The sequence below is a fragment of the Triplophysa rosa genome, linkage group LG3 (assembly GCF_024868665.1).
Source record: "Triplophysa rosa linkage group LG3, Trosa_1v2, whole genome shotgun sequence".
In the NCBI taxonomy this organism is placed as follows: domain Eukaryota; kingdom Metazoa; phylum Chordata; class Actinopteri; order Cypriniformes; family Nemacheilidae; genus Triplophysa; species Triplophysa rosa.
Window position 1 is genome coordinate 2,590,532 of NC_079892.1, and position 25,228 is coordinate 2,615,759.

The window sequence follows — 25,228 nt, forward strand, 5'->3', positions numbered from 1 at the left end:
TCGATGCAAAACAAGACCATAAAAGCTGGTAAAAATATTCATGGTTAATAAATCCGTTTCATTTTTCCAGGGTTGCCGTCTGAAGCTGGATTGGGATTATTGTCCTAGAGTGAAACATCTAAAGGAATGTTCTGGGTTCAGTTGTTTCCAGAATCTTTATCGACAATGTGTGTTTTGTTTTGTTTTATTTTGAAAAGCACGAGTCCTCCAACGTTGTTCCACAAATGCTGTTATTCATAAACATTCCTTTATTCTTTGACTAAACTACTGAACTAGTTGACAGGACCAAAATAAACCGGGGCCAAAAGTAGAGACAGCGAGAGAGAGAGAGACAAAGAAGATGAACACGAGAAAGACAAACACAGACATCTGAATGACACTTGGTGTTCAGACACAACTAAAAGGAAACAGACAGTCAGTTATTTACAGTACAGTGAGAGAGACACCAGACATGAACAGAGAAAAGCGACGAAGGACACACACAAACACAGGTGAAAACTGTGACAGTAACAGCTGAAAAGAGAAAGACAGACGAGGAGGAGCGACGCTTATCTGCGATGCGAAGGCAGAAGATTATTGGCATGACTGGAGAGTCAAACAAAACCACGAGAGAGACGTCAACCAAACCAGCACAGCTGCTAGAGAAAGAGAGGTCTGGAAAGACAAGAGTTGCGTTGGGTCATTCAGAGAGAAAGAGAGGAACGAAAGTTAAACGAAAGCACACACAGAGCTAGAAACATTTCAGATTAGTTCAATGAAAGAAAAGGAACACAAATAGGACAAAGAGACCAGGAGAAAGTGTTTGGTTTTTTCCAGAGAGAGGTGAAGCTTTAAAGAGAAAGAGAAAGCTGGAAAGATAAAACAGAGAACGAGTAAACAAACAGCGTAAAGGAACACAGTAATGACACAAAGAGAGCAGGAGGGAAAAGAGAGACACGGAGGAAGGTGGAACTTTCTGTCTTTAGACTGGCAGGGAGATATCATTCATGGTCTTGCAACCTTTTCTGCCTTAAAGGTACAGTTTATCCAGAACATCATTTTCATTCATCATTGACTCGTTCCAAACAAACACGAATTTTTTGTGTGACACATAAAAGCAGGTGTTCAGCAAAATATCCAGCCCATTAGATCTCGTTTTTTATTCAATGACAGCGGATGGTGACCACAGCTGTCAGACCCCTAAAGCGAAACGTTTTTACTTTTACTAAAGCCATAAGTATACTGTACAAAAAAATATGATGGACATTTTCAATTACAAGCCTTAGTTTTCCAAACAAACCATTGTACTTACGGTAATTCTCTAAATCCTAAACATACCCCAAAGTTTTGAATTCGACAGAAAATAAATGACAAAAAATCATCTGCACCGAACAGCAAATAAATGTCCTTTTTAAAACGGAACAGAAAATATCTAGAATCCATTCTGCTCAACACCTTTTTTCACGCCCACAGACATGAAAACAGATTCTAATAGTTGTCCTTCTGAGTAAACTGTGCCTTTAAACAAGTAAATAATCACAGCTGGATCCCCACCAGTCTAAGGAGAGCGGAGGTGGTCCGGAGGGACATATCTAGCTCGGGCGGGGAGGTTTACGCACAAACCATAAAGTGTCTGTCTGTCAACACATCTGCTTCGGGAAAACGTCGAGACGTTGGCACTTTTGCAAATTCACCGAAATTGCACCAAAACTGATCATGGGAACACAGATTTAATGTTGAAGACACACAGACATTACCGACCGTACACAAAAACACACAGAGCAGGCAAAGCGGGACAGACAGACAAACAGAAATAGACGCTGGCCGGGGGAAGGAGGGGAGAGAGGTTCATAAAAACAGCTTTAAAAGGAATATTCATGATCTGTGTAAATGATTCAGTCAGTAATTGGTTAACCGTAAAATCCAGCACAGTGAACTTGTTTTATTATCTGGTTACTTTTGTTATTAACCCACACACACTTAGCTGCCATTGAGATGGAGTGAAAGCTGAAGAAATGGAGAGTACAGAGATGAAAATGAATTAATTGTAAAAGTGTGAATTTGGGGAGTGATTTTAATGCAAGAAGTACCACACAAAAACAAAACAATCAGACAATGTCCATATTGTCAATATTTATCCCATTATAATATGATTTACTTATAATAGTAAGTTCACTTGACGCGCGCGACCAGAAGTTGGGTAGTAAGTAACCATAGCAACAGCAAAAGAAAGGGCCTCAAGTTAGGAGGGTAAATTACGAAACGCACTGTACATAAAACGTAGGTTCTGTTATTTTTATTGCAGACTTACACATCACTTCAAATTGTATAAGTTATGTGACCAAGACGTTTAAGTGTAGTTGGAAGTCTTTAAGATATTTGATGTTTAAATAAAGTATATTGCGGTCGAACATCAACAAACTGAGAGAAAACTATGTAAGGGATAATCCACAGCTAGCCGTGCGTTAAGAGAAAACATTTAACACAGAACATTGACTTCAGTGAAAGTCGCTGTGTAATTGTCCCACTAAGACAGAAAGTTCAACTCGAGTGACATAACCTGCTTTCCATTCCGAAGTGATCATCCCTATGCCCTAAACGCTAGGGAAAAACGCAACTGTATCTCTTTCTTTCCGTTGAAAATTCGGCGAGGAAGGGCGCGCGCGAGGGAGAGAGAAAGCTACGAATGGGCTAAGAGTGCGAGGTGACCCCAGCCTGGAAAACAGGTGAAATAAGGACAAAGAAAACTAAAGTACAAGCCGACCATCTCTTTCTCGGTCTATCTTTGCCGTTATGTCCCTGTCTATCGATTAATAGCAGATAAAGGACGCGCGGACGCGTCTCTGAGGGCTGAGAAATGTATTCAGTGTCTCGCGCAGGTTATTCAAAAGTTTGCCTGTTAACTGAGGTATAACGGCATTTCGCTGCAGCTTTTATCATGAATATTAAAATAAATATGAATACTTTCTTCATAAATGGACTCAAAACCGGTTTGGTTAAGGAAAAGTTCCGGTTCTGAAATCTGAGAGAGTGAGGTAAAGTACCGATGTGGCGGCACATCACATGAATTGCAGTACAATTAACGTAACTGTTCTTGGTAAAATAATTGTAACAATTTTACAGTAACTTTATTAGGTAATATAATACGTACAGATTTAAAGTTCTTTCTGGACATATGCAATGGGTTTAGGATGGCAGAACGAAAAAACGACATTGACAGATGGATAAAAAGCAATATGGAACAACTATAATCGTATACACAGAGATATATAAACAGCTTTATATAAATATTTATATGTACAGTGTTCAAGCAGAGGTCATGGGTTCGACCTCACTGAACACACATACAGATAAAAAATAAATGCACTGTGAGGCGTTTGCCAAATGCATAATTTAATGCTTATCAGAATCCTCTGATGATGTGCCATATATCAGGCTATATCTGGGTTAGTTTTGTTTTATATATGTAGTAAAAATCTAATGAGGCTCGTTTATGGATCTGCAGATAGACCTACAGTATAAACGGCTTGGATGAGGAGGCGCAGACGGCAGCCTGCAGGTGTGTGGAGTTGCCAGTAGGGGGCAGAAAGAGCCCAAATTCCCCCGACATCTGGAATCTGCTCTTCCAAGCGCTCTCACCTCAAAAGTGGGCTGTTGGCATAGCAACCAAGGGGTGGTGGGCACGTGAGTGTGAGCATGTGTGTGTGAGGGATTGGTGGGGCAGCAAACAGGAGACCACGGTGCAAACACAGTTGACGGGGAGGAGGATATATGACAGGTACAGGTGAGCGCCTCAATGACATACATGTAAACATACATCAACAAACAAACACGCGCACGCGCGCGCACACACACACACACAATCAGAGGCGGGTTGGAGGCGGGCCGTTTTGGGGTTCACCATGACCTGTTATACTATCCTGCTTTTACCTGCCCCAGGACCAATGCACGCACCTCTCTCTCTTTCTTTCCGAGGTTAACGCGATGAGTCCAGGCTGGAGAGAGACGCCAAACACACAACCATCCACCCCACCCGCCCCATATACATTCCCATCAGAAACAAACAACTCATGCAGGAAATATCAACACACAAATGCAAATGACACCAATGCTCATTTCTCAAAACACACGCATCCGCTCTCCATCCACACCACAAAGAACGTACCAGAGATCATTACATAACCAACCCACTCTGCACAGCGCCTGTTTCTGCCAATAACTCATTATTTCTTGGAGTGTGTGTGAGACACGCCAGGCCTTTTGAGACAAAAGTCAAAGCCTTTCCAGTACAAGCACACACACACACTGCCGTTAGCACATCCGTTTCATTCAAAGCATGTCATAATTTCTTAGACAGCAGCCTTCCACACTACAACACACAAACAGGAGACACAGAAACTTCTATTAATACACGCACAACACACAGAGTCCATCCCATATTTAATCTGGGCCCGTGCACAGCAGAACAGCTCAATTAAAATCCGATGCTCCTGGGCATAACAGACATCCCCTAGACAAAGTTTCCCATCCAAATCCTTCGTTTACAAGCACGACCACACACAGCATAAACCTCAGAGCGTGACGTGGAGAAAAACGAACTATTCGTACTGTATTTACTACATTAAAATGCACAAAAACGCTAATCACCAAGTTGTATTTGCGCACATTTTTTGTGTGTTGTTGGAACGTTCACAATGATAGGAAAAGTATATTCCAAGGTAGTGTGTTATTGTAGAGAAAGAGGGAGAGATATGAAACGACGTGCACAGTCAGCCTCAAATCATCCCTGTCGGCCCGCTGCGTCCAAAACCACTAATCCTGTTCTTTTTCCTTCATTCTTCACACCTGTTTTTAATCACACACCGTGCTTTCTCTTTATCTACAGCTAATTACACAAGATTATCTACTTGAGTAAACGAGCCCTACAACCCAAAACACAGTTTCAGCACCACGGACAGCTCCATTATTCATTCCCTATGAGTCTGAGATTGAGGCCTGACCCGCTTCCTCGGCTCAACAGGGCTCGGGCCACACGCCTCAAGGGCATTCAAACAGACAGCCACTGAATCACGGTAGGTCCACATGTAATGTTTGTCACTTGTAGTTTGTTTCTACTTGACGGCAGTGTCTAAGCGCATTGTTAGGCGACTCACGTGAGATGCGCTGGCTAGATTCCTATTAGCAGTCGCTGCGTCACGTCACTGCGTCTTTGCGTGAAGTTGCTCTACGTTCAGCTCTGTCATATTGCTGACTATCGCATGCTATCAATGAAAATGAACGACTTCCTGTAAAGTATATATACTGTATAAGTTGGTAAAGACAGCTTGCTTAACTAAATGTCAGAATAATGTCATGTATGATAACAATCAAGCACAAGAATTGAAATTTCGTGCCATTTTTTCACTAAGGTAAAAGTAGCTCAACAGTGTTGTGTGTGGGTACAGACAGGGTTGCATAAAGAACCTCATCATGTAATCATTTAAACAATATGCAGTGTGCCTGCAACAATGTGTAGTCACAGACACAAACCGCAGCATCCAGAAGGCTTGTGTGTACACCGAAAACACACCCACCCACTGCGTGTGTTGTTGTTAAAGGCCACGAGTGTGTAACTTTAAACACAGGCAATAAAGAACCACGCTTTAGTCACGGGGGCTTTAATTCCTGCTGATACTATAATCCGGAACGAACCCACTGAGAACAACATGCAACATGATGTAGTGTGCGTTTGTGTGCTGCGTTTTAACAGAGCTCATTTCAACATTGGATACAAATAACGCTTAATAACATCAACTATGTAGCTATCAGCCGATGTCAAAATCTACAGCAGGCCCAAAAAGTAGTTCATTTGTACTATTTTTATATGAGTTTTAGCTCAGTATATAATGATAATACTTTCACACACTTTTAGACAGAGAGGGAGAGACTCGAAGGCTTAGTTTAAATCGAAATATTTTCTCTCTCGCATTAGAGTCATGAGTTTCACAGCAAGGCGTTTATACTCTATACGCGTGCGAGCTCTCCTGCATCCATTCATTCTAAATGCCATGATCACAGTGGGAGCCACAGCCCAAATCCAAAGCAAAGCCTCTCTATAAAGGTGCCACACGCTTGAATCAACAGCCAAATGGCAGAGAAAAGTGTGTGCGCGACGAGTGTTTACGTGACAAAGAGGATGTGATGTGAATCCAGCTCTCTCCCCAAAAAGCACATGGGATACTCTCAACATCTGCTCAAATTTCATCCCAAAATAATAAAAACGAACACGAGAACTTATATTTTTAATCAAAATAACTAAGGTTCTTTGCCTACTAATTTCATGACAGTGGCATGAAAAAAGTTTTTGTTAAAATGCTGCATTCATATCTGTGTTGACGACTGATAGGAAGATGGGGGAGTGCACAAGAAACTTATTTGAAAACCCTCATTATTTTTGCTTTTCATACAGATATAACCATCAGATATGACTTCAAAGCCTTTCTCTCTGCGTGCGTGTGTTTGTGTTTATATTTTCTCGTCCTCCGGTTCAAGTTAAAATAACATTCACACATCGCATTTTCAACTGCTTTAGCATTTGCACAGCATTACACCGGTTGAGCTGAGCACTTCCTGTTCGATTCTCAATCACTGGGCATTGTGGGTAATCACAAACCCTGAAAGCAGCAGCAAATGAGCCAGAAGAATCTGCCAACAGCTCGAAGGCTTGGCCATTCAAACACATTCTCTCTCTCGTTCTGTGTCCTCTCCTTATTAGTCTGGTAGTTCTTCCTAGCTGAGTTAATTGCATGTGTGTGTATTCGGTGGGCCCTGGATTTTACTCGAGCTCTAATTAACCAGAGAAACACATGCAAAAACATCCAGACTGTCTAAGAAATATAGATGAACTGGAGTTTCAAGAGAACGACAAAATCATTTACTCGCCCTCATGTCATTTCAACCCTGTACGAATGTCTTTCACCTTCAGAACACAATAGGAGATATTTTGAACAACGCTGATAACATTGAACCCAAAACCACTGAGACATTTAGGATCTTTTGTGGTCCACACAGGAAAGAAAGTCAGACAGGTTTTGAACAACATGAGGATGAATAAAAGACGACAGAATTTTTTTGGAGGGTGATCAACCCTTGCAATCCCTCGTGGGCAATAAATCCAACACAAACATGAAGTGAGTGAGCGTATTTAGGTTTATATCTCAATGAAGTCCTGCATCAGTACATATAATATTAACAGCTATCTGTGCGAGCCTGTGTGTTAAAGAGTCATCTGCGTGTCTCTGGAGAGCCTGTAAATTACCTCCACCAACCACGTGAGTACGCTCGGTCTTGGCACGCCGTAAATCACACACCTAACGCCACACAGAGTCTATTCGTGAGATGAGGAGAGAGCGCGACCACTCTCGTCTGCGTTCTCTAAATTAGCTCTGATCACTTGTTGGCCCTCCAAATGATCAAAAACTCATTCAGCTTGTGACTCATCGCCATTATCCAGCGCGAAAACATTTACTATGATCGCCGGTAAACCAGAGAGAATTTCCCTTGAGAGATGTAGGCAGAGTGTCTGTGTGTGTGCTGCGCCGTCTATGGAGGAATGGTATTTTTTTAAATAAATTAATGTGTGTAAGTGACAGTCATGAGCTATGAAAACCCTTGTGGAGATCTCTACCAATTATATTACTGAAGGAATACCACACTACTCAAAAGCTTTTTTTGGAGTATGCACTATAAATACTGAGTACAGCATTTCAATTTTTATGCAAATCTGGAATAGCTGGATTAGTACAATCCCACAATGCAATGCACCTGTCTTGACAAATGATCTGGAAGTGATATTAACCGCGATTTCCTTCCTGACTGTTATCTGTCGAGACTGCGTTTTAACATTAATTTACAAATCAAATTTACAAAAGAACTATTTCTGCTATAAAACTAGACGTCACTCGCCGAATTAAACATGCACATAATGACGCGACAACAACAAAACACGCAATCCTTCACTGCGGTGTGAGACAAATACAAAAGACCAAAAAAGTAAAAAAATAATGAGTAAATGCACAAGACGTGTACGGGGAAAGATAAACAGACCTAAGTCAGGCCTGAAAGAAAAACTAAAATATAAAAATACAAATAAACAAGGCAAACTGTATACGTGCAATAAAGATTACGCAGATCTCGGTGTGAAATAAGACGGCTCAGCTCCGGCCCGTACAGCCTCCACGGCATTGAAACACTCTGTCGGCCTCGGGTGAATATCTCATTAACATGATAAACGAGTTCATTACCTATTAGCGACATACAGCCGAACGTACAGCATGTTAACTCGCTTTGGATCAGCCTTTCTAAAGCTCTGACCAAACCATATGGAGCCGCCTACCTACAGAGAGTTTAAAGACATCTCAGATTTTCAAAATGATTTGTTTTAAACATATTATATATTCAAAAATATTGTATTCTGCACGAATAAATGTCAATAGTATTGTTAAAAAAAATCTTAAAGGGATAGCTCACCCAAAAATAAATTATCACCTAATGCAATTCTATACCTGTATGAGTTTCTTTATTCTGCAGAAGGAAAAAGAAGATATTTTGAAGAACGTCGATAACCAAACAACAATAAAACCCTATTGACTGGCATTGTATGAACACAAAATTACTGAGACATTTCTCAAAATATCTTCTTTGGTGTTCTATAGAAGAACGAGTCAAATCCAGGTTTTTAATGACACGAGGGCGAATAAATGATAGAAATATTTTTTTTGGCTGAACTATCCCTTTAAATGACTAATTTGTCTTATGTCCGTGCTGTTCACATTGTTATCTTAGCAAAATGCTCAAATCAAACGCTGTTTCAGTTGTTGATGTCACAAGTAGCGCTGTTCTGTGTCGTGACGCCTAAGGAGAGCGTTCTCAATCACTCGCTTTAGATGGCAGCTGCCTATGGCGATAGACAGCACGCTTTCTCATTACGATGTGAATGAGGGATCCGCTGCCCCCGAGCTGTGGCAAATCCACGCAAGTCTGGGTATTACCCACAATGCTCTGTTTGCTGGCTAAAGTGCACAGAGGGCTCTATGGCGCACAATCGCTTGCTGTGGGTTGGTCAAACATATCTAACAAACACACACACATTATAACATGACTAATGGATAAATGATCCATAGGCACACATACACACATACAAACACACTCTGACAGATACCTCTTATCAGGGGGCGTTTCTTGACTGGGCGGTTCTTCTTGTAGGTCTGGCAGATTGGCAAAGTCGTCCTGCTCAGCCAATCCAATGGCAAGAGAGAGAACCACCATTTTCCCTTCCCTTCACCAAGAAAACACACAAAACACAGACGGAGAGCAGTGAAGCGCAGAGAGGAAGGAGAGATGAGAGGGAACAAACAGAGAGACAGATTGTTAGTAGGCAGCAGACATTATGAAGTGCACGTTGAGTTAGAATATCACCCCTGTACCTCAGACTCTCTGCTCGAATAGTGTCGATCCGGTCCACGTACGATTTTATGTGTACTCTGTGTGGTCTTGAGGACAAAATGCACTAGTTATTCACTCGCTTTTGTGAAAACAGGCTTTTAAATGCTACATAGTACACACAAATTTGTTTCGGTATCTTCGAGGGCTGCACAATTAATCGAAAAGCTAATCGGGATTACAATTACGGGTAAAACAATAATCGGCGAAAGCCTCAATTGCAGCTGTCCATTTGCCTTTATTTCTGTGCGTTTCAGCAGTGCGTTTGGGCACCGAGTACAGTGCCGAAACAGAGACCTTAAAATTAAATGTCCTTTGTTTTTGATTTTCTGAACAACACAACTCCGTAATTATCTGTTTTTTACATTATTTTGTTTAGTTTTGGATGTTTCTAGAAAGAATATGGCATGCAGCTGCTTCACAGAACGTTATGAAACATTTCAAAGCTTCAATGCAAAATCTATTAATCGAAAATAATATTCGCAATTACAATATCGAGGTGAATAATTGACAATTATGATTTTGGTCATAATCGCGCAGCCCTAGTATCTTAATGGGGACTTGCCGTAGTCCGCCTTTTTGCATTTTCAAATAAGCAACGTTTAGTACGTTTAATAATCAATATCTCTCATGGGGACCGCCACAATGTACAGTAGGTGTTCTCAGGTTTTACTATCCTTGTGGGGATATTTGGTACACACGCACACACTCGCACATGCACACACAATTAAACCCAGTCTCACACACATACACACGAATTCAGTCTCGCACGCACACATTGATTTACTGTCTTTATCAATCGATACATTGTCTGACTCCTGCTGCCACCTGTCTCACTCTCTCTATCATTTCATTGGTGTTTTATCGCCCCCTCCTCTCTCTCTCTCTCTCTCTCTCTCTCTCTCTCTCTCTCTCTCTCTCTCTCTCTCTCTCCCTCTCTCTCTCTGCAGCCTTAATTGAGGCCCGTTGGAGAGATCTGGACTAATTGTTTCTATTTGAGAGTGGAGTGTGTGTGAGGTGTCAGGACAGAGCGACTGCTTTCTGGGTCACTGCACAGCCTCTATCTCCTCTCCTTACATTCTTCCTTTCTCTCTCTCTCTCTCTCCTTACAAATCCCCGTCATCTATGAGCCGGCACCCCTCTAATGTCCTGCTATTCTACCCTCTTAAACAGCTTTAGAAAGCTTTCGTCTCCTGTTTTCCTGTGTGTTTTTCTCAGTGCTCCTCTTAAAGGGACAGTTCAGCCAAGAACGAAAATACACTTTCAAACTCAGAAAAAATGTCTATTCCTTTAAATCCTAATCAATTGTACCCTACCCTACACATCATCGTAAGACATTATAAACTCTCGCTCCTATTTTCTCCTCCTCCTTTCAAACCCCCCGGCTCTACGATTTCTGCACACGATCTCTCTCTCGCATGCGTTTCTTTATATTCTCTTGGGCTTCCCTCCATTTTGGCACACTCCGGCTATTTTTACCTTTCTGAATTTAATGGCTGCAAAAAATAGCTACTGGCTGGTGCTCTACACACACACACACACACACACACACACAACAGACAGGAATCTATATTGTAAAAGTAATAAAGTAATAAAAGTAATAAAAAGCGGCATTTTTCTGGTGAGAGCCGGATTGAGAAGTGTTCAAGGATGATCGCAAGACCGTCGCTGACCGATGATAACATACCAACAATATTCCAATTGTACCATCCCACCCGCTTCCCTCCTTCTCTCTCCTTTCAACTTCCTCATTCTTTTCATCTCTCTCAATTTCAAGGCCATATATGTGTGTAAATGACATTGAGCCGCATTTAGTCCTCCCAGATTACGCTGAATGCTTTACTAACATACTAGCTGGACAGTTTTTACAGTATGCATATTTTACAGATGCATGGAATGCCCAGAAGACTTACTGTATTTCATGTGCCAAAATGTGCATCCCACAATGCATTGCGTTCGACTTGACCATGACCTGATAGCATACAATTAAAATGTTTTACATACTGGTATACAATTATTTTCAAAGTAGAACGCAGTACGCTAGTATTCGATTTCAAATATAGCCCACGTTTCAGATGAAACGCCTTCTTTCTTTCTCGCTCTTTTTTTCCCCACTCTTCACTTCTGTCCTGTGGTAGCGATCCATTTTGAAAGCAATGATTCAGAGGACAGAAAATCAATGCTTCAGGGTTAACATGAATTTGTAGCCGGAGTCTAACTTTAACACCTGCCTCTGTGCAGTAGCACACAAACATCTGACTTTAATGCACACATAAGCAAACACAGGGATTTCAACGAACAGATCAACTATAAAAACACACTCTGTCGTTGTTTACTCACTGTCATGTTGTTCCAAACCTGTATGACTTTTCTTCTTCTGTGCATTTTTCTTTGTAGTTTTGGAGGTGCCAATGCTTTTGTTGTATGACAAAGACAACAGCAGGATCATATTTTTTGTGTTTCATGGAAGAACGTCCCAAGTTGGAACAACACGAAACACTGGAACAGAAAGTAAATGGTGACAGAACTTTGATTTTTGGGTGAACTGGTCATTTAATCTGGAAAAATGACAAACAACTTTTTTATATTAAAGTGAATCTGAATATCCAGTATGTACAAATTGCATAGCACAGGACGGACTGCAATAATAGTCTTCCTACATACCCGGCAATGTGTCAACACACCTAGTTATTTATCAATGAATAATGTGAAAATTACAGCCCTTTTCTCAAAGCATCTATTATAATTCAATTAAATACGTCACAACACAGCCAAATGTCACACACAACAGAAGCAGCCTTACAAATTCAACCATGTTACATCGCTTGATAACCATGAAATCCATAAATCATGCCGATTTGCTGCATGTTCGCATGCGGATCATCTTAGGAAATTAGATGATGTTCAGTGGCGTTAATTGTTTGTCATTTGAGCCGAGACCTGCCACCCTTCCTCTGCAGGTCAGCGCTAGCATGCGCAGAGATTTACAGAGAAAGTTAAACGCTATTATATGAAACCAGCCAAAGCGTCTATTGAAGACCTGTGGCCTCTGTCATCCTGCCATTACGTGTGGCGCTCTGCTGATAGCCGAGAATCCTGTGCGCTCAATAAGTCACGGCTATTCTCTGAGCTCCGGGGCGAAGCGTTTAGCTGCTTCGCCGAATAAACGCAATGTTTAAAAACCAAAGGCTAAACATAAGTGCAAAAACAAGCAGAGTAAATAAAGACTGCTCACCCGAAAATGGAGATTCTGTCATTCGCTAACCCTCGTTTTGTTCCAGACTTGTATGTTCTCTTCCATATATTGAACTCAGGACCAGGAGCTGTCAAGCTTCCGAAACCAAATTATTTGAAGACATTTTTAGGCATACTATGGTGTTCTTGTAGCTTAACTGGTAAAGCATTGCATTAACAGCGCATAGGTTTCATACCCAGGGAACACATGAGCACAAAAGAAGATATTTTGAAGAATGTTGGTAACCGAGCAACGGCGGTACCCATTCACCTCTATTGTATAGACACAAAACGAATGCAAGTGAATGGGTACCGCCGTTGTTATGTTACCAACATTCTTCAAAACATCTTCTTTTGTGTTCTGCGGTCATAAAGAAAGTCACACAGGTTTTGAAATGACAGGAGGATGATTAAATGATGACACACGTTTCATTTTTAGATGCACTGTCCCTTTAACACGGAGGAAAGCATCCAACAAAATATGCAAATATTCATGTACACACACACACACACTCGCATGCCCAAACAAACTATATGCTGGCACACACCCATGATGTACATCCTGGTACCATATCTCCAGCGGTCCCTTGAGGTCCCAAAGTCTAGTAACACATATAAAACAGCTGAGACAGGCAGCACGAGAGGCCATATTCAGCTGCAATGAATCCCATATAAAACGGTACGTCAGAAAACAGCAGATCAGTGCAGAGCGCCTAGGGAGGGGGGTGATATCCTGCTGCTGGGCTGAAATATAGTGTGACAGAATGAACGAGAGTCTGACATCGGCTGGAGAGAGACGAGAGAAGAAAGAGACAGAGGTCCGGGAGGAGGACAGAGCAGAAAGTGGCATTAAGATCATTTTACCATTTTAAGAGCTCTAGTATTACCGCTAGGACAGTGTTCATAAAATATTACAGACAGAGAAAACTTGGAAGTTTGTGTAGTTTGAGATATTTAACAAGAACCAACAGATTTAAAAAAAACTGTAGCACTTGCTCATCAAAACGTCAAAACTCTTGGGTCATTTACTCATCATATGTTGTTCTAAACCCATATGTCTTATTTTCTTTCTTCTGCCAAACATGATGCAAATATGATGCAAGCCGAATATCGGCCTTCAGATGCTTTGTGCTACGTTTATCATCAATGTCATCAAATTCTCACGTCATAAAAATGGCCATGGCATTCTTTTAAATATATTTGTACCACAGATGGTAGAAAGGCATTCAGGTTTGGTACAACATGAGGCCGAATAAATGATGAAAATTATTAAACCTTTTAAATCTTTAATCTTCAAATGCTACAGTCGGTTAATACAAGTTATAGATCAGATCAAATCAAGCCAGGAAAACATACAGGCATGCTCAAATCACACCCCACACATCAAATGACTTACAGGAAGGATTTTACATCCAGGCCTCGTTTCTTTATCTGACCCATCATGTGATCCACGCTACCAGGGTCCCCCTGAGAGGCTCGACCCCCGGCACCTCCCGACCTACACCGTGAAGCTCCGCCACCTGCTTGTGTGCCAGTTCCACCTCCAGGCCCTCCCCCGGGCCCCGTGCCCCCACCTGCACCACTGCCCGGCTGGGTGTGTAGCTGACCCAGGCTCTGGGAAATGGGCGGCCCGCCGGACAAGCTCGGGGCCGGGGCCTGAATCAACGGTTGCTGGAGGCTCTGTTGCCGCAACAATGTGCGGGGCCGCGGCGTCGCTCCTGCAGGAATGTGGTCCAAGGTTGTGGCCAAGGAGAGGCCATTATCGGGTACACTGTGGGGGCAGAGCAGGAGGGTGGGCAGGGAACGAGAGGAAGATGAGGGAGAGCGACAGATGGAGGGGGGAGGAAGGAGGAGGAGCGAAGGTGGGACGAGAACAAACGGGCGGGGCGAGCGTTTGGAGGAGGATTTGGATGGGGTTTGAGAAGGGGCAGGAGATGGCGAGGTACACAGAGGCAGAGAAGACGACAAGTTAAAGTCGGAAAACAGATGCAGGAGGGAGTCGGTGGTGGAGGAAAGGAAAGGTGCAGAGATGGAGGAGAGGTTCAGAGAAGGGTGGGGACAGAATGGAACAGACAGAGATGAAAGAGACAATGAAAAGAAATCGTCAAGCGAGGTGTCGCCGGGTGTTGAGGAGGAATGAGGAGGAGATGGAGGAGGGGGGCGAGATGTGGGCGGGGAGAGGAGGACAAGGAGAAAAAAGGAGAGAAGAGTCAAACAGAGACAGTAACCACCGTAGCACAGGTAGCAGAAGAGACCGCAGCCGCCCTGGTCCGCATGCGTCTGCAGGTGTGCATGACTGTGCGCGTGTGCATGCGTATGTCCGTTCCCCGCCCGATTGAGACTCCCTTGAGCGGACGACGAGCGGTGAGCGTGCGTCTGAGAGGCGTGCGTGGCCTGCTTACGAGCCCCTGCTGCACGTGACTGACACGATCGCGACGTGTGTCCAGATCGTCCGGAACGCCCATGCATGTGCCGTGGCGTGTGCAGTGTCAGTCGCCCACCACCTGTTCTTCCAGGAGACTGTTTTTTGATCTGTTGCGAGCCTCCCATCTTGGTCCCTGGCCTCTACACTAGTCTGTTGTTCAATTTCACGTCCACACGCATCCTCGCTTTTGCGTCTCAACTTGACCGTCGTTTCTTGCAACTGTGGTTTTAAGTAACACCACGACCCCCTGCGTTCCCTCAACAGCCAACCAACTACGACGTCTTTGTTCGTCACTCGTGTCCTCTATTCCCTTCGTGATTATATCTCTTTCGTTCTCTCATTAGCCCCGTTTCACTCTTGGCAAATTTAAAAACTGTGTCAAATTCAACTCTGAAACTTGATTTTCACCTGAGCTGCTAGCATGACTCATTCTTCACACCCGTAAACACTTCCCTGATGTTTCCCGCCTGGTCTGATCTCAGGCGTCTGTAAACATTTTAAAGAAGTCATTAAATAGAGAAGCATGTCTGAGGGATTCAAGAGCCGAATGTATTTCAGAGCGAACATGTTTAATGGGTGCAGGACTTAATAAACAAAATATAATAAAACAAATAGCTTAAATGGAAAGATGAACTATTAAATGGGAAATGAAGATAACATTAGTACCAACAAGTACCAAAGTAAATATGTCAAGTGTGATTTCATGTAGACTCTGGTTTAACTGGTTAAGCTGGAAAAGGGTAACAAGTAGTTGGAGGAAAAACATGAGTGAGAGAAGGTTAAATGTTGCCAAGAAAGAGAAGAAGAGAGAGACAGGAAAAGAGGGGCGTGAGACACAAACACAAGAGACACACACATATAGCTGCCTTAAAATAGAATCCAATTACTGACGGAGAAAAACGGAGGGCGTGCTGAAAGAGAGAAAACGAGATGATCGAGGACCGGTGGTATGGAAGGAGTGTGAGAAGAGAGATGTGAGACAGAGAATTTGTGAAATGGTGGAAGAGAGAAGGTGTTAGCTGAGGGTGTGAAGAAAACTTAAATTGAGCCCCCTGTGTGCATGTGTGCGCAACACCCGCATCTTGCCGATGTCATTCTGTTCTACGCACAAACTGCAGACACGTCGCTCTCATGCAGCTGTCTTTTCTTCTGTCATGTATTCTACTTTAAAGTTGTGTCTGTTTTTTCCTTGACTGTAATTAAAATCCTAATATTTCTTAATATTCCATATAAACATTCCTGATTTTCTTTGTCAGCTTCAAATGTAAGTTTAAATTCTTTTTCAACTGCATCATATAGTCAAATCATTGATGATATCAAACCGCCAATCCAGTTTATGTTTTAACCCATCAAGTCTTGATTTTATGATGCTGTGAAGTCCGTTTGTGATAATACGACATGGCACAGTACATTTTTAGGACATTTGGAGTTGCTATTCATATTAGTCATGTCAGCTAAATTGTTTTTTATAAACTGCATGTTTTTCATGAAATATCTGGGACTCTGAAATGTTACCCCATTTATAACTGATTCTGATTGGTCAATGAGAGCCAGACCTAGTTTCATACAGTTTGAAGAATACGGACATGCTTTTCTTAGACAGAAAAGCATCCATCCACAGAATCGTGCACAAAAAGACCAGCAATACGCACTAAAGTAAACAGGGCCAATTTCATTTCGTGTCGACATCGAGCTCAAATCAATATTTCATATCCATTTGTGTTTTCTTATTTGCTAAGTAGCCGCATAATAAGCAGGGTAATGTACAGTCAGCCGGTCATTACTGAAAAAATAAACCCCTTCTGGGCGAAGCGAGACCTCTCCGATTCTCTTCTGGCTTTATCATTATTGCCTCTCATGTATCGTGTCTGCAGGATGAATCAGGTGCATGAAATCACCGGCTTTTGGAATCACAGCTTTGGCTGTTAAGTTTTATAATGGACTACATTGAGCCATTGCCATATCTCTGCGTTTTTACGTGTAAGTATACGTGTGTGAGTCAGTGTTTCGACTACTATTATTAGACTGCAGGGCGGCCTGGAATCTCAGCATAGCACAGACCCACACAAAGGCATTTATAACTTTCTTAAAAATCTCTCTCACACACACACAGCTCTCGCTATCTCTGTCTCTTTCCCCGAGGGTTTGACTCACTTGCCGTTTTTGAAGTCTCCAGAATGCAGGCAGCTTTGCACTGTCTGCCACCTGCCAGCTTTAATGCCACCCGTCACCGCGTTCCTCAGGCTATCGCTACACGACGACCCCCCTCCATCCCCAAGTCCACCCCCAGCGGCTCCTTTCTGGCCCCCGGGCACTGCCCCACTGACGGGTCGGCCAGGAGGAGAGCAGGGGAGAGGGATAGAGGAAGAAAGAGGAGGAGAGGACAAACATTTGGGAGAGAAAAATAGTTACAGGTTTGGATAAATAATCATTTATCCAATGAGTGTGTGTGTGTGTGTGTGTGTGTGTGTGTGTGTGTGTGTGTGTGTGTGTGTGTGTGTGTGTGTGTGTGTGTGTGTGTGTGTGTGTGTGTGCGTGTGTGTGTGCGTGTGTGTGTGTGTGTGTGTGTGACTAAACAGGAAGTGCTGTGACCAAAGACTAATACTGTATGTGCGGGCCATTACAGAACGTCCTGTGAACTGTAAAAAGATGTAAGGCTCTCGTTTTCGGCGATACAGTAAAAGACAGCTCAACCTGCAGGGGGCCTAGCAGAGCCGATTTTCTTTTTGGCAGCGAACTGTGAGGTTTTATCAGGTATTGTGAGTAATTCTTCTCAGCGTGGGATGTGTTCTCAGCTTACATAAAAATGGATTTACAACAAGTATGATGCTCGAAATAACCACATTTGCACCCCGGGCAACAAGCATTGCATTATTGAGACCAAAAAGTGCAGAGTTCACGTAGACATGACAAGGGTTATTTTTATAGGTTAACATTACAATCGGTCACCAGTTCGTAAACCCGACAAAGGTCACCATGCAAGCGGGAAGGGAATCGAAAAACACCATTCAGACACTCACTACACGACATCGACACTAACAACAACAACAACAACAGCAGGATAACAGCAGAAAGAGGTTCGAAGTAATGAGGCTGACAACTGCAGATTGACACAAAACCAGAATTCACAACCGATGACATCACAGCCGAGAGGAAAGGGTCATTAACTTTGTCGCAAAGAACAAATGTCAACCGGGATGCGAAAGGTATCGATATAAACAAAACAAATGCAATTTGAATCGATCTGTCCGCTCACATCACAGGCAAATCAGAAATGCGTCCAATGGATCTCACAAAGCATCTCTCTCCTCTCAGCATCGACTGCAGGGGTCAAGGTTATGAAGTCTAATTAAAGGTTAAACGCGATGGTTTTATAATGCGACATTGCCACAACAAAGCGTCTGTTTCAAGGCATGCTGTGAATCAGTCATCAGTCGATTTTGCTTGAATCTGCAGCTCTCATCTCATATAAGTTTGGGCAGCTGTCTGCATATACCCCACCGCTTTAATCCAACATCTCCAGCGGCGCTATTTTACAACCACTGTCCGTCCGGACAGAAGGGAGGAAAATCGAATCACCTGAGCCACCGTGGCTAAAACGTTTATTTAATGTTTAATGAATCAGCCCATCTGAACCCCTCTTCTGGCCTGAAAGTCAATGTGCTATATTTGATGGACAAGCACGTTTAAAGCATATCTTTCTATTTGGACGGGTGGCCGATGCTCCTGCAGTGCATTCAGAGCTGTAGCTGAAGGCGTGTGGGATTAGGCAGGTTGGGGTTTACCGTACAGACGCTGCTGTGGAACAGAGGCTGGAAGGATCAGAAGTGCTAAAGGGACACATTTAAAATGAGCCAGATAAAGGTGAAAGGCAGATACTGTAGCATTAGGGCTGCACAATTCATTGAAATAAAAAATCTATATCACAATATGGCCCTCAAACCTCAAAAGGCTTAGGTTTAATTTAATATATAGTCAGCATCTTCTACTACACATACTTATGCAATGTTGAGTATACAGAGTATTATATTTATGAAGTTGAAAATTGGGTATCATTCCATAAAAACATTCATCTTAAATGTGATCTTTTATATTAGTAAGTGGAAATAATTAAATCAGAGCAAAATACACTTCCATTTAGACTAATCTAAGCAAAACAAATGTGAGAAGTTAAATGTGTAAAATTTTGCCTATTCAACTTGATTTAACTTAAATCAATATTTAAAAAAAAATTGTATTAATTTAATCTATTTAATTACCTGAAACAAGTAAAACAAATAAATAAAATATCTAAATAAATGAAAAGGTTTAAATCGGAACAAAAACACACTTTTGACTAATCTAATCAACAACCGCGTGAGAAGTTAAATGTGTAAAAGTGTGCCTATTAAATTATTTGAATTAAATCACTATTTAATTTTTTACATAAATTTAATCTATTTTATTATCTAAATAAAAATATACAATTTTGATATAAATATTCAAATTTATATTAATATAAATACATAAATATTACATTTAATATTTAATTCAATAAAATCTTTTAAATTAAATATTTAATACAAATTAAAATACAATTAAATATTTAATTATCTAAGTAATCTCAATATGATTTTTTTGCTATTTGAAAGTATCTCTCAATGTTTAAATACAATCAAGATATAATTATGTTTTTGCCAATTTAAATTAAATTACAGTGCTTTCAAACAATCTCAATATGACTGATCAAATCGTGCAGCCCTAAAGGGCACAAAGGCAAAACAACACATTTTAATAACAACATGTCAAACATACAGAAACGGGGGTTACCACATCACAATCTGACTGTAACGGTCAACCCTCAACGGGAAAGTACGAAAACGAGGGTTAGCAATAACAGGCAGCACTAAAGGTTTTTTGTTCGTTTGGTCACATGTTTACAATGTTGCTGTCGTTCGCTGGATACTGAAGCAGGAGGGTTGTCCGTCTCCATGGTAACACCCCATGGGGTGGGCAGGGAGGGGAAAGGTTAAAGGTTGCTAGGAAGAGACAGGCAGGGCTGTATTATTTTTGTGTAAAATGAAACAGATTCAAGGAATAATCCAGAATTAACCGAAGGACATTTATTCACATTACAAGCTCCTAATACGGAAGCTGAATAGGGGTACTATATATAGACTGTACTGTACATGGTCCAAGATTTCAAACTATAGACCACATCACATTCTTATGTTGCTTGGATTTTCACTTTGTGTTGTAGTTTACAGCCTCCTCATTATTACAGCCCTGCCAGGAGTAATGGTTTTCATGAGTTACGGGTAGGTATGGGTTGAGATGGGGTATGGTTAGGTATTGGTTGGAATGGGGTAAGGTTTGGGTTCAGATGATAGTGGGTAAGGGTTTAATAACAGTAAAATTGTGTAGAGGTTGTGTTGGATGACGTTAATCTTAGTTAGCATGCAGAGGCCAACAGAAAATCATCAATTACAATTCACAAAATGTTCTGTAATTGAGTCAAATGAACGTGATGTACAAAAGGTATGGATGGGGTAGCTTAGGAATGGATTGTGGTAAAAAAGGTATGGATGGGGTTAGGCTGGATGAGGTTGTGTATGGGATGTGTCGGGAAGGGAATGGATGATGTAGGGTTGGGTTTGGTTGGGGGTGGTGTCTCTTACCAGCTTTACCAGAGACTCACTTGAGTGTGAGGCGAGGGTCTCCATATGGGGCATAAGGAGAAATGTTTAGTACAAACTCCTTGGGCGGGTATGAGCTCCATCGCTGCTGTACTGAACTGTTGTCATTGTTATTCCAAAAGTCTCTGTCTAGATCACTAAAGACCACAGAGAGACACACATACACATCAGTGGAACACAGCAGGTCATCTATTCACTTTTTTCATCCATCCAGAGGTCATAGGTCCTCATATTTCTATACCCAACAGTAGGTGCTCGCTAGATATCCGCTTTTCTTTCCACCTAGCACCCGGTGCAGGGAGAACAAGCAGAGAAAAGGAGGTGGTAAATAATGAGTAAGGTTTCATTCGCCATTCATAAGCAGTGAAGCTGGAAAGAGGTGAGCAGAGACTTTTATGATCAAACAGGGAACTCAAAACAGACCCAAAGCAGGAATAAGCAAGGTTATACCCATACATTCATTAATTTTGTCTTATAGTTTGAAAGAAAAAGAGAAAGACAGAAAGCTGTAAAATACAATTAACATTATTACATAACAGAAATATATAATGCCACCTTTGGCAAACCAAACCAACAATGACCGTTTTGCTTGAGAAATGAAATATTTCCAAAACAGCAAATAAGGCCATTGAAAACTTTTAAAGGGTGAAGAGCGTAGGTCAAAAAATGTGAGGTTTAGCAGGTAGGCGGCATGTGAGACGAACACAACCTGGGAAGAGTTTGTTAGAGAAAGTTGTTATAAAAGTTATTTCAACAACACCTTCAGAAAAAAATACATTTGCACAACTACGAGCAAAGTAAAAAAAAGTAAAAGTACAGATACAAAAAACACAAGCACCTGCAAGCGTAGAGCATTCATTAGTCCAAAACGACAGCTGCAATATCACAAACCACAATACAAGAGAGACATCAAACCAACCAAGAACAAGTGTCTCATAAACAAGAAACATGCAAAACAACTGAAGACGATCCACAATCGAAACCTGCCGTCTCGCGACATCCCACTGAGCTCTCTGCAACCTCAAAGATTCCCTCATTCTCTCTCTCTCATACACACTTCATACTCACTATCAGTCAGAGAGCCGGAATCGCTCTGAGCGGCTGCTGGATGCGAACAGCCGGGAGCGACGCTCTCATTATGAATGGCCTTTCGCATTTTCAAACAAGTATAGACTGCTAAACGTCGGTGAATTAAACAGTAATCACGGCATTCAAAACATCTGGGATGATTTTTCAAAACACACATGCGGCATTTTTCTGAGCTCAGATCATGACCCAACGATCTTTTTTTCGGAGGACCCAAGTAACGAAATGAAATTCCCTGCACCTACTTGATGGCTTTTTTTTCTCCTTGTCCTCTTCCTGAATCAGGAGACCCCACGGACTCCACGCCTGGTTTATTCCTCTTCCCCTGGGGAAACAAACAAACAACACAACGGAAAGGCAAAGGTTATTCCCAATCTCCCAACTGATCCAGGGTTTACCAGTTTTAGTACGTCTACTATTATGTTCAAGCCTTCCTTCCCTCCTCTCCTCCCTGATTGCTCAAATCACACGGTCCGTCCTAAGTCATCTCCATAGTAATTAAACCACACACAAGCCTCATATTTACATGGAAATAGCCAATTTAGCTTTCCGCAGCGTTACAGGCCACCAGAAAGAGAGAGAGAGAGAGAGAGAGAGAGAGAGAGAGCATGTGGGTGAGAAGGAAAGACAGAATGACACAACGTGTCGTCTGAGGAGTAGGTGGTGTTGTGGAAACCCTCCATACAAGTCACTGCTGTCCGCCTCTCTGCTCTTATAAAGAACACGTTGACACGGCCCTGGGTTCAATTTTAGATTTAAGGAGACAAGGATCACTGGTACAAATAATGTGTGTTAAATAATGACCAAGTTCCTTTTTTAGATATGTACAGGAGGATTTAATCATCATTTCTAGATGTATTGTGGTCATTCGAGTCCAGTGTTGAATTTCAACAAAATCAAACCTCAGAAGTCATCCAACAGCAATGTGAAAGACTGACGGCATGACAAGACACTTTAACTTTTCCTAAATACATGTACCATACTGTTGGATTGCTTAAAGTAAATATAAACTTTTTTCTTGGCAGTATTTTCTGTATTTTGTATATTACAGCATTTTCACCTGCTTCTCCAGTTTTCATTTTCTGCAAATAAATGTAAATAGAAACAATATTTTTGTTTGAAATTTGGGAGAAATGTTGTTAGTAGTTCACAGAATGAAACAAAAATTATCATTCTAACTAAACACATCCCTAAAAGTAGTACTTTCAGAAAAATAAAAAATTGTCTTTAAAATGTTTTTTTTTTAACAGCTGTATTTGTACAATATTTGCAATTAATGGCCCCTCAGGTTTGCTTAAACCATCAAAACACGAAATGTATGGTACTCAAAGTAGCAAAAACTTTATTTGGGTAAAGTATTTATTTGACTTTTTATTTGTATTTAATGTTTTCCCAATATTGGCAATATATACTGTTTATAATAATATATTTAAATGGACATTCGTTTTTCAACTTTTTCAACTTCACTGTTGGCCACTACTGTAATAGGTCATCACCTTCTCGGTTTCTTTACCAGGTACCTGGTTGCTTGACACCTAATGTTGTAACTGCACTAGCCAACACCCAGAATACCCTAGAAACCACCCAGAATGCACATTTGTAACCATCCAATAAAACATATACGCTGCCTTTGAGATTTCTTCATCTCTCTTCAAACTAACAAGTATAAAAAACTACCTTCAGGCAACACTTTATTTTCTTTTACAAACTTTCGCTGTTTGCTTATTTACTTTTACAATTGGCAACCTTGAAAATAGCGTAGCCCCAGAAGGGAAAACTGCAGCCAGCTAAAAGAACTAGAAGGGCTTTCAATACTCAGAAAAGTTTTTCACATGGTGATAGAAGACTATTAAAGATGTAACTTAAAGACTTAAAGATAACACACTGATACACAAAATGGAAAGAGGGAATGGAAAATCTGCTTGGACAAAGCAGCACGCACTCCCTCTCGTCCACTCAGCCACGACCCATCTGTGTGAAGTGGTTACCGTGGAGACGGCCCTAGCGTAGTTAAAAACTCCTCACAGCGAGATCTGTCCCAGGGCTCTCACTGTCTCATTCCATCTCATCTCTATTCTCCCATCGGCTATCATCTCGCTGACTCCTGCTCAGCTAGTTCAGCCTGGCTCATCTCTGAGCGTGTGTCAGGGTACATCATGAGCTCTACACAACAAAGGGGGACAAGAGTTTTAAACATGCTGTGCTCGTGGTTGGATGGGAGGTTGTCCTGGATACACAAAGCTCCCGGAGCAAGGGCAAAAAATGCATTCACTCGGTAGTTTCTCTCTGGTTTTATGATATGATATGAGTTTTACTGGTCACAGGTACACAACCATTTAAACTCTAAGCTCAGATGTTGCTTTTTCACACTGTAGCTCAGGAGTTTAATGGAGTTGTCAATTGTGTTTCATTTAAGTATCAACTTAGTCTCATGTGTTTTTCCTAAAATGGGAAACAAAAAACTATTAATAAAACACATGAAGAGTATGGAGGTGTAAAATGAATGTAGATAGTTGAGGTACAATAATCTGGATTTGGATCAATTTGATGAGAAATTCATATTGTGATCTTCAGTAATATTGACTTTTGATTGCAGACTTGACAAATCTGCGCTCAGTTTGAGACATCTTCTGAAACTCTAATAACAGACACATTTGTGAGACTTTTTTCTCAGGAGAAATGTCTGAGATGCAGATGAGACTTAAGCAAAAGTTTCCATTCGCTCTCCATGGAATCTCATTGATGTCTATCTGAGATTTTTCTTTTTTATGGGCAGTACAACATGCAGTGAAATGCTTGGTACGACTCTCCACACAGAATACATTAAAACAAAATTATATGAATTACGAATAAAATAAAAAAGAATTTAAAAACTTTCGATTAAAATCTCAAGAAGTACAACAAAATAAGGAGGAAGAAAAGTTTCATTTGTACATTTAGTTAAAAAAAACACTGCATTTATAATATTCAAAATGTCAAAATCTAACAAATTTGCTTCACCTTTGCTGTTTTTTTGGCACCAATCCCCTTTAATTCTTTTAACTTCTCTCTTCATCCAAATGTGTTTTAGAGAACACATTCTCAAAGCATAAAATCCCACATTTATTTTCTCACCAAAAATTTCACAAAGTCACAGAAATAAAATGAATGTTGTTTTCTATCGACTGTCACTGGTTTAACAACTCTGTACAGCTTGACTAAGCTGATTCACTACGGTAAAATGAAGTAAAGTCTGGTAACTGGTAGACCATCTGATCAACTTTCTAGACCAGCTTGGCCCAGTTAATGTAAACCATCAAAAGTTGGCTTTAATCTTGATTTTCTATCAGAATGTAAATTTTTCAAACAT

General features: G+C 41.3%; 1 protein-coding gene across 2 annotated transcripts in view; it reads right to left on the minus strand.

Annotated features, from left to right (window-relative positions):
• syt7a (synaptotagmin VIIa) overlaps positions 1 to 25,228 on the minus strand; it is a 76,088-nt gene that overhangs the window by 14,065 nt on the left and 36,795 nt on the right. Inside the window, exons 3-7 of one of the 2 annotated variants that reach the window (XM_057329707.1) lie at positions 22,125 to 22,204; positions 20,796 to 20,930; positions 17,273 to 17,440; positions 14,090 to 14,464; positions 9,179 to 9,295 (exon numbers count right to left, since the gene is read on the minus strand). In XM_057329707.1, the coding sequence (XP_057185690.1) occupies positions 9,179 to 9,295; positions 14,090 to 14,464; positions 17,273 to 17,440; positions 20,796 to 20,930; positions 22,125 to 22,204 (875 nt within the window). The remainder of the gene's footprint in view (positions 1 to 9,178; positions 9,296 to 14,089; positions 14,465 to 17,272; positions 17,441 to 20,795; positions 20,931 to 22,124; positions 22,205 to 25,228) is intronic. The other variant, XM_057329708.1, reaches the window with a different exon arrangement.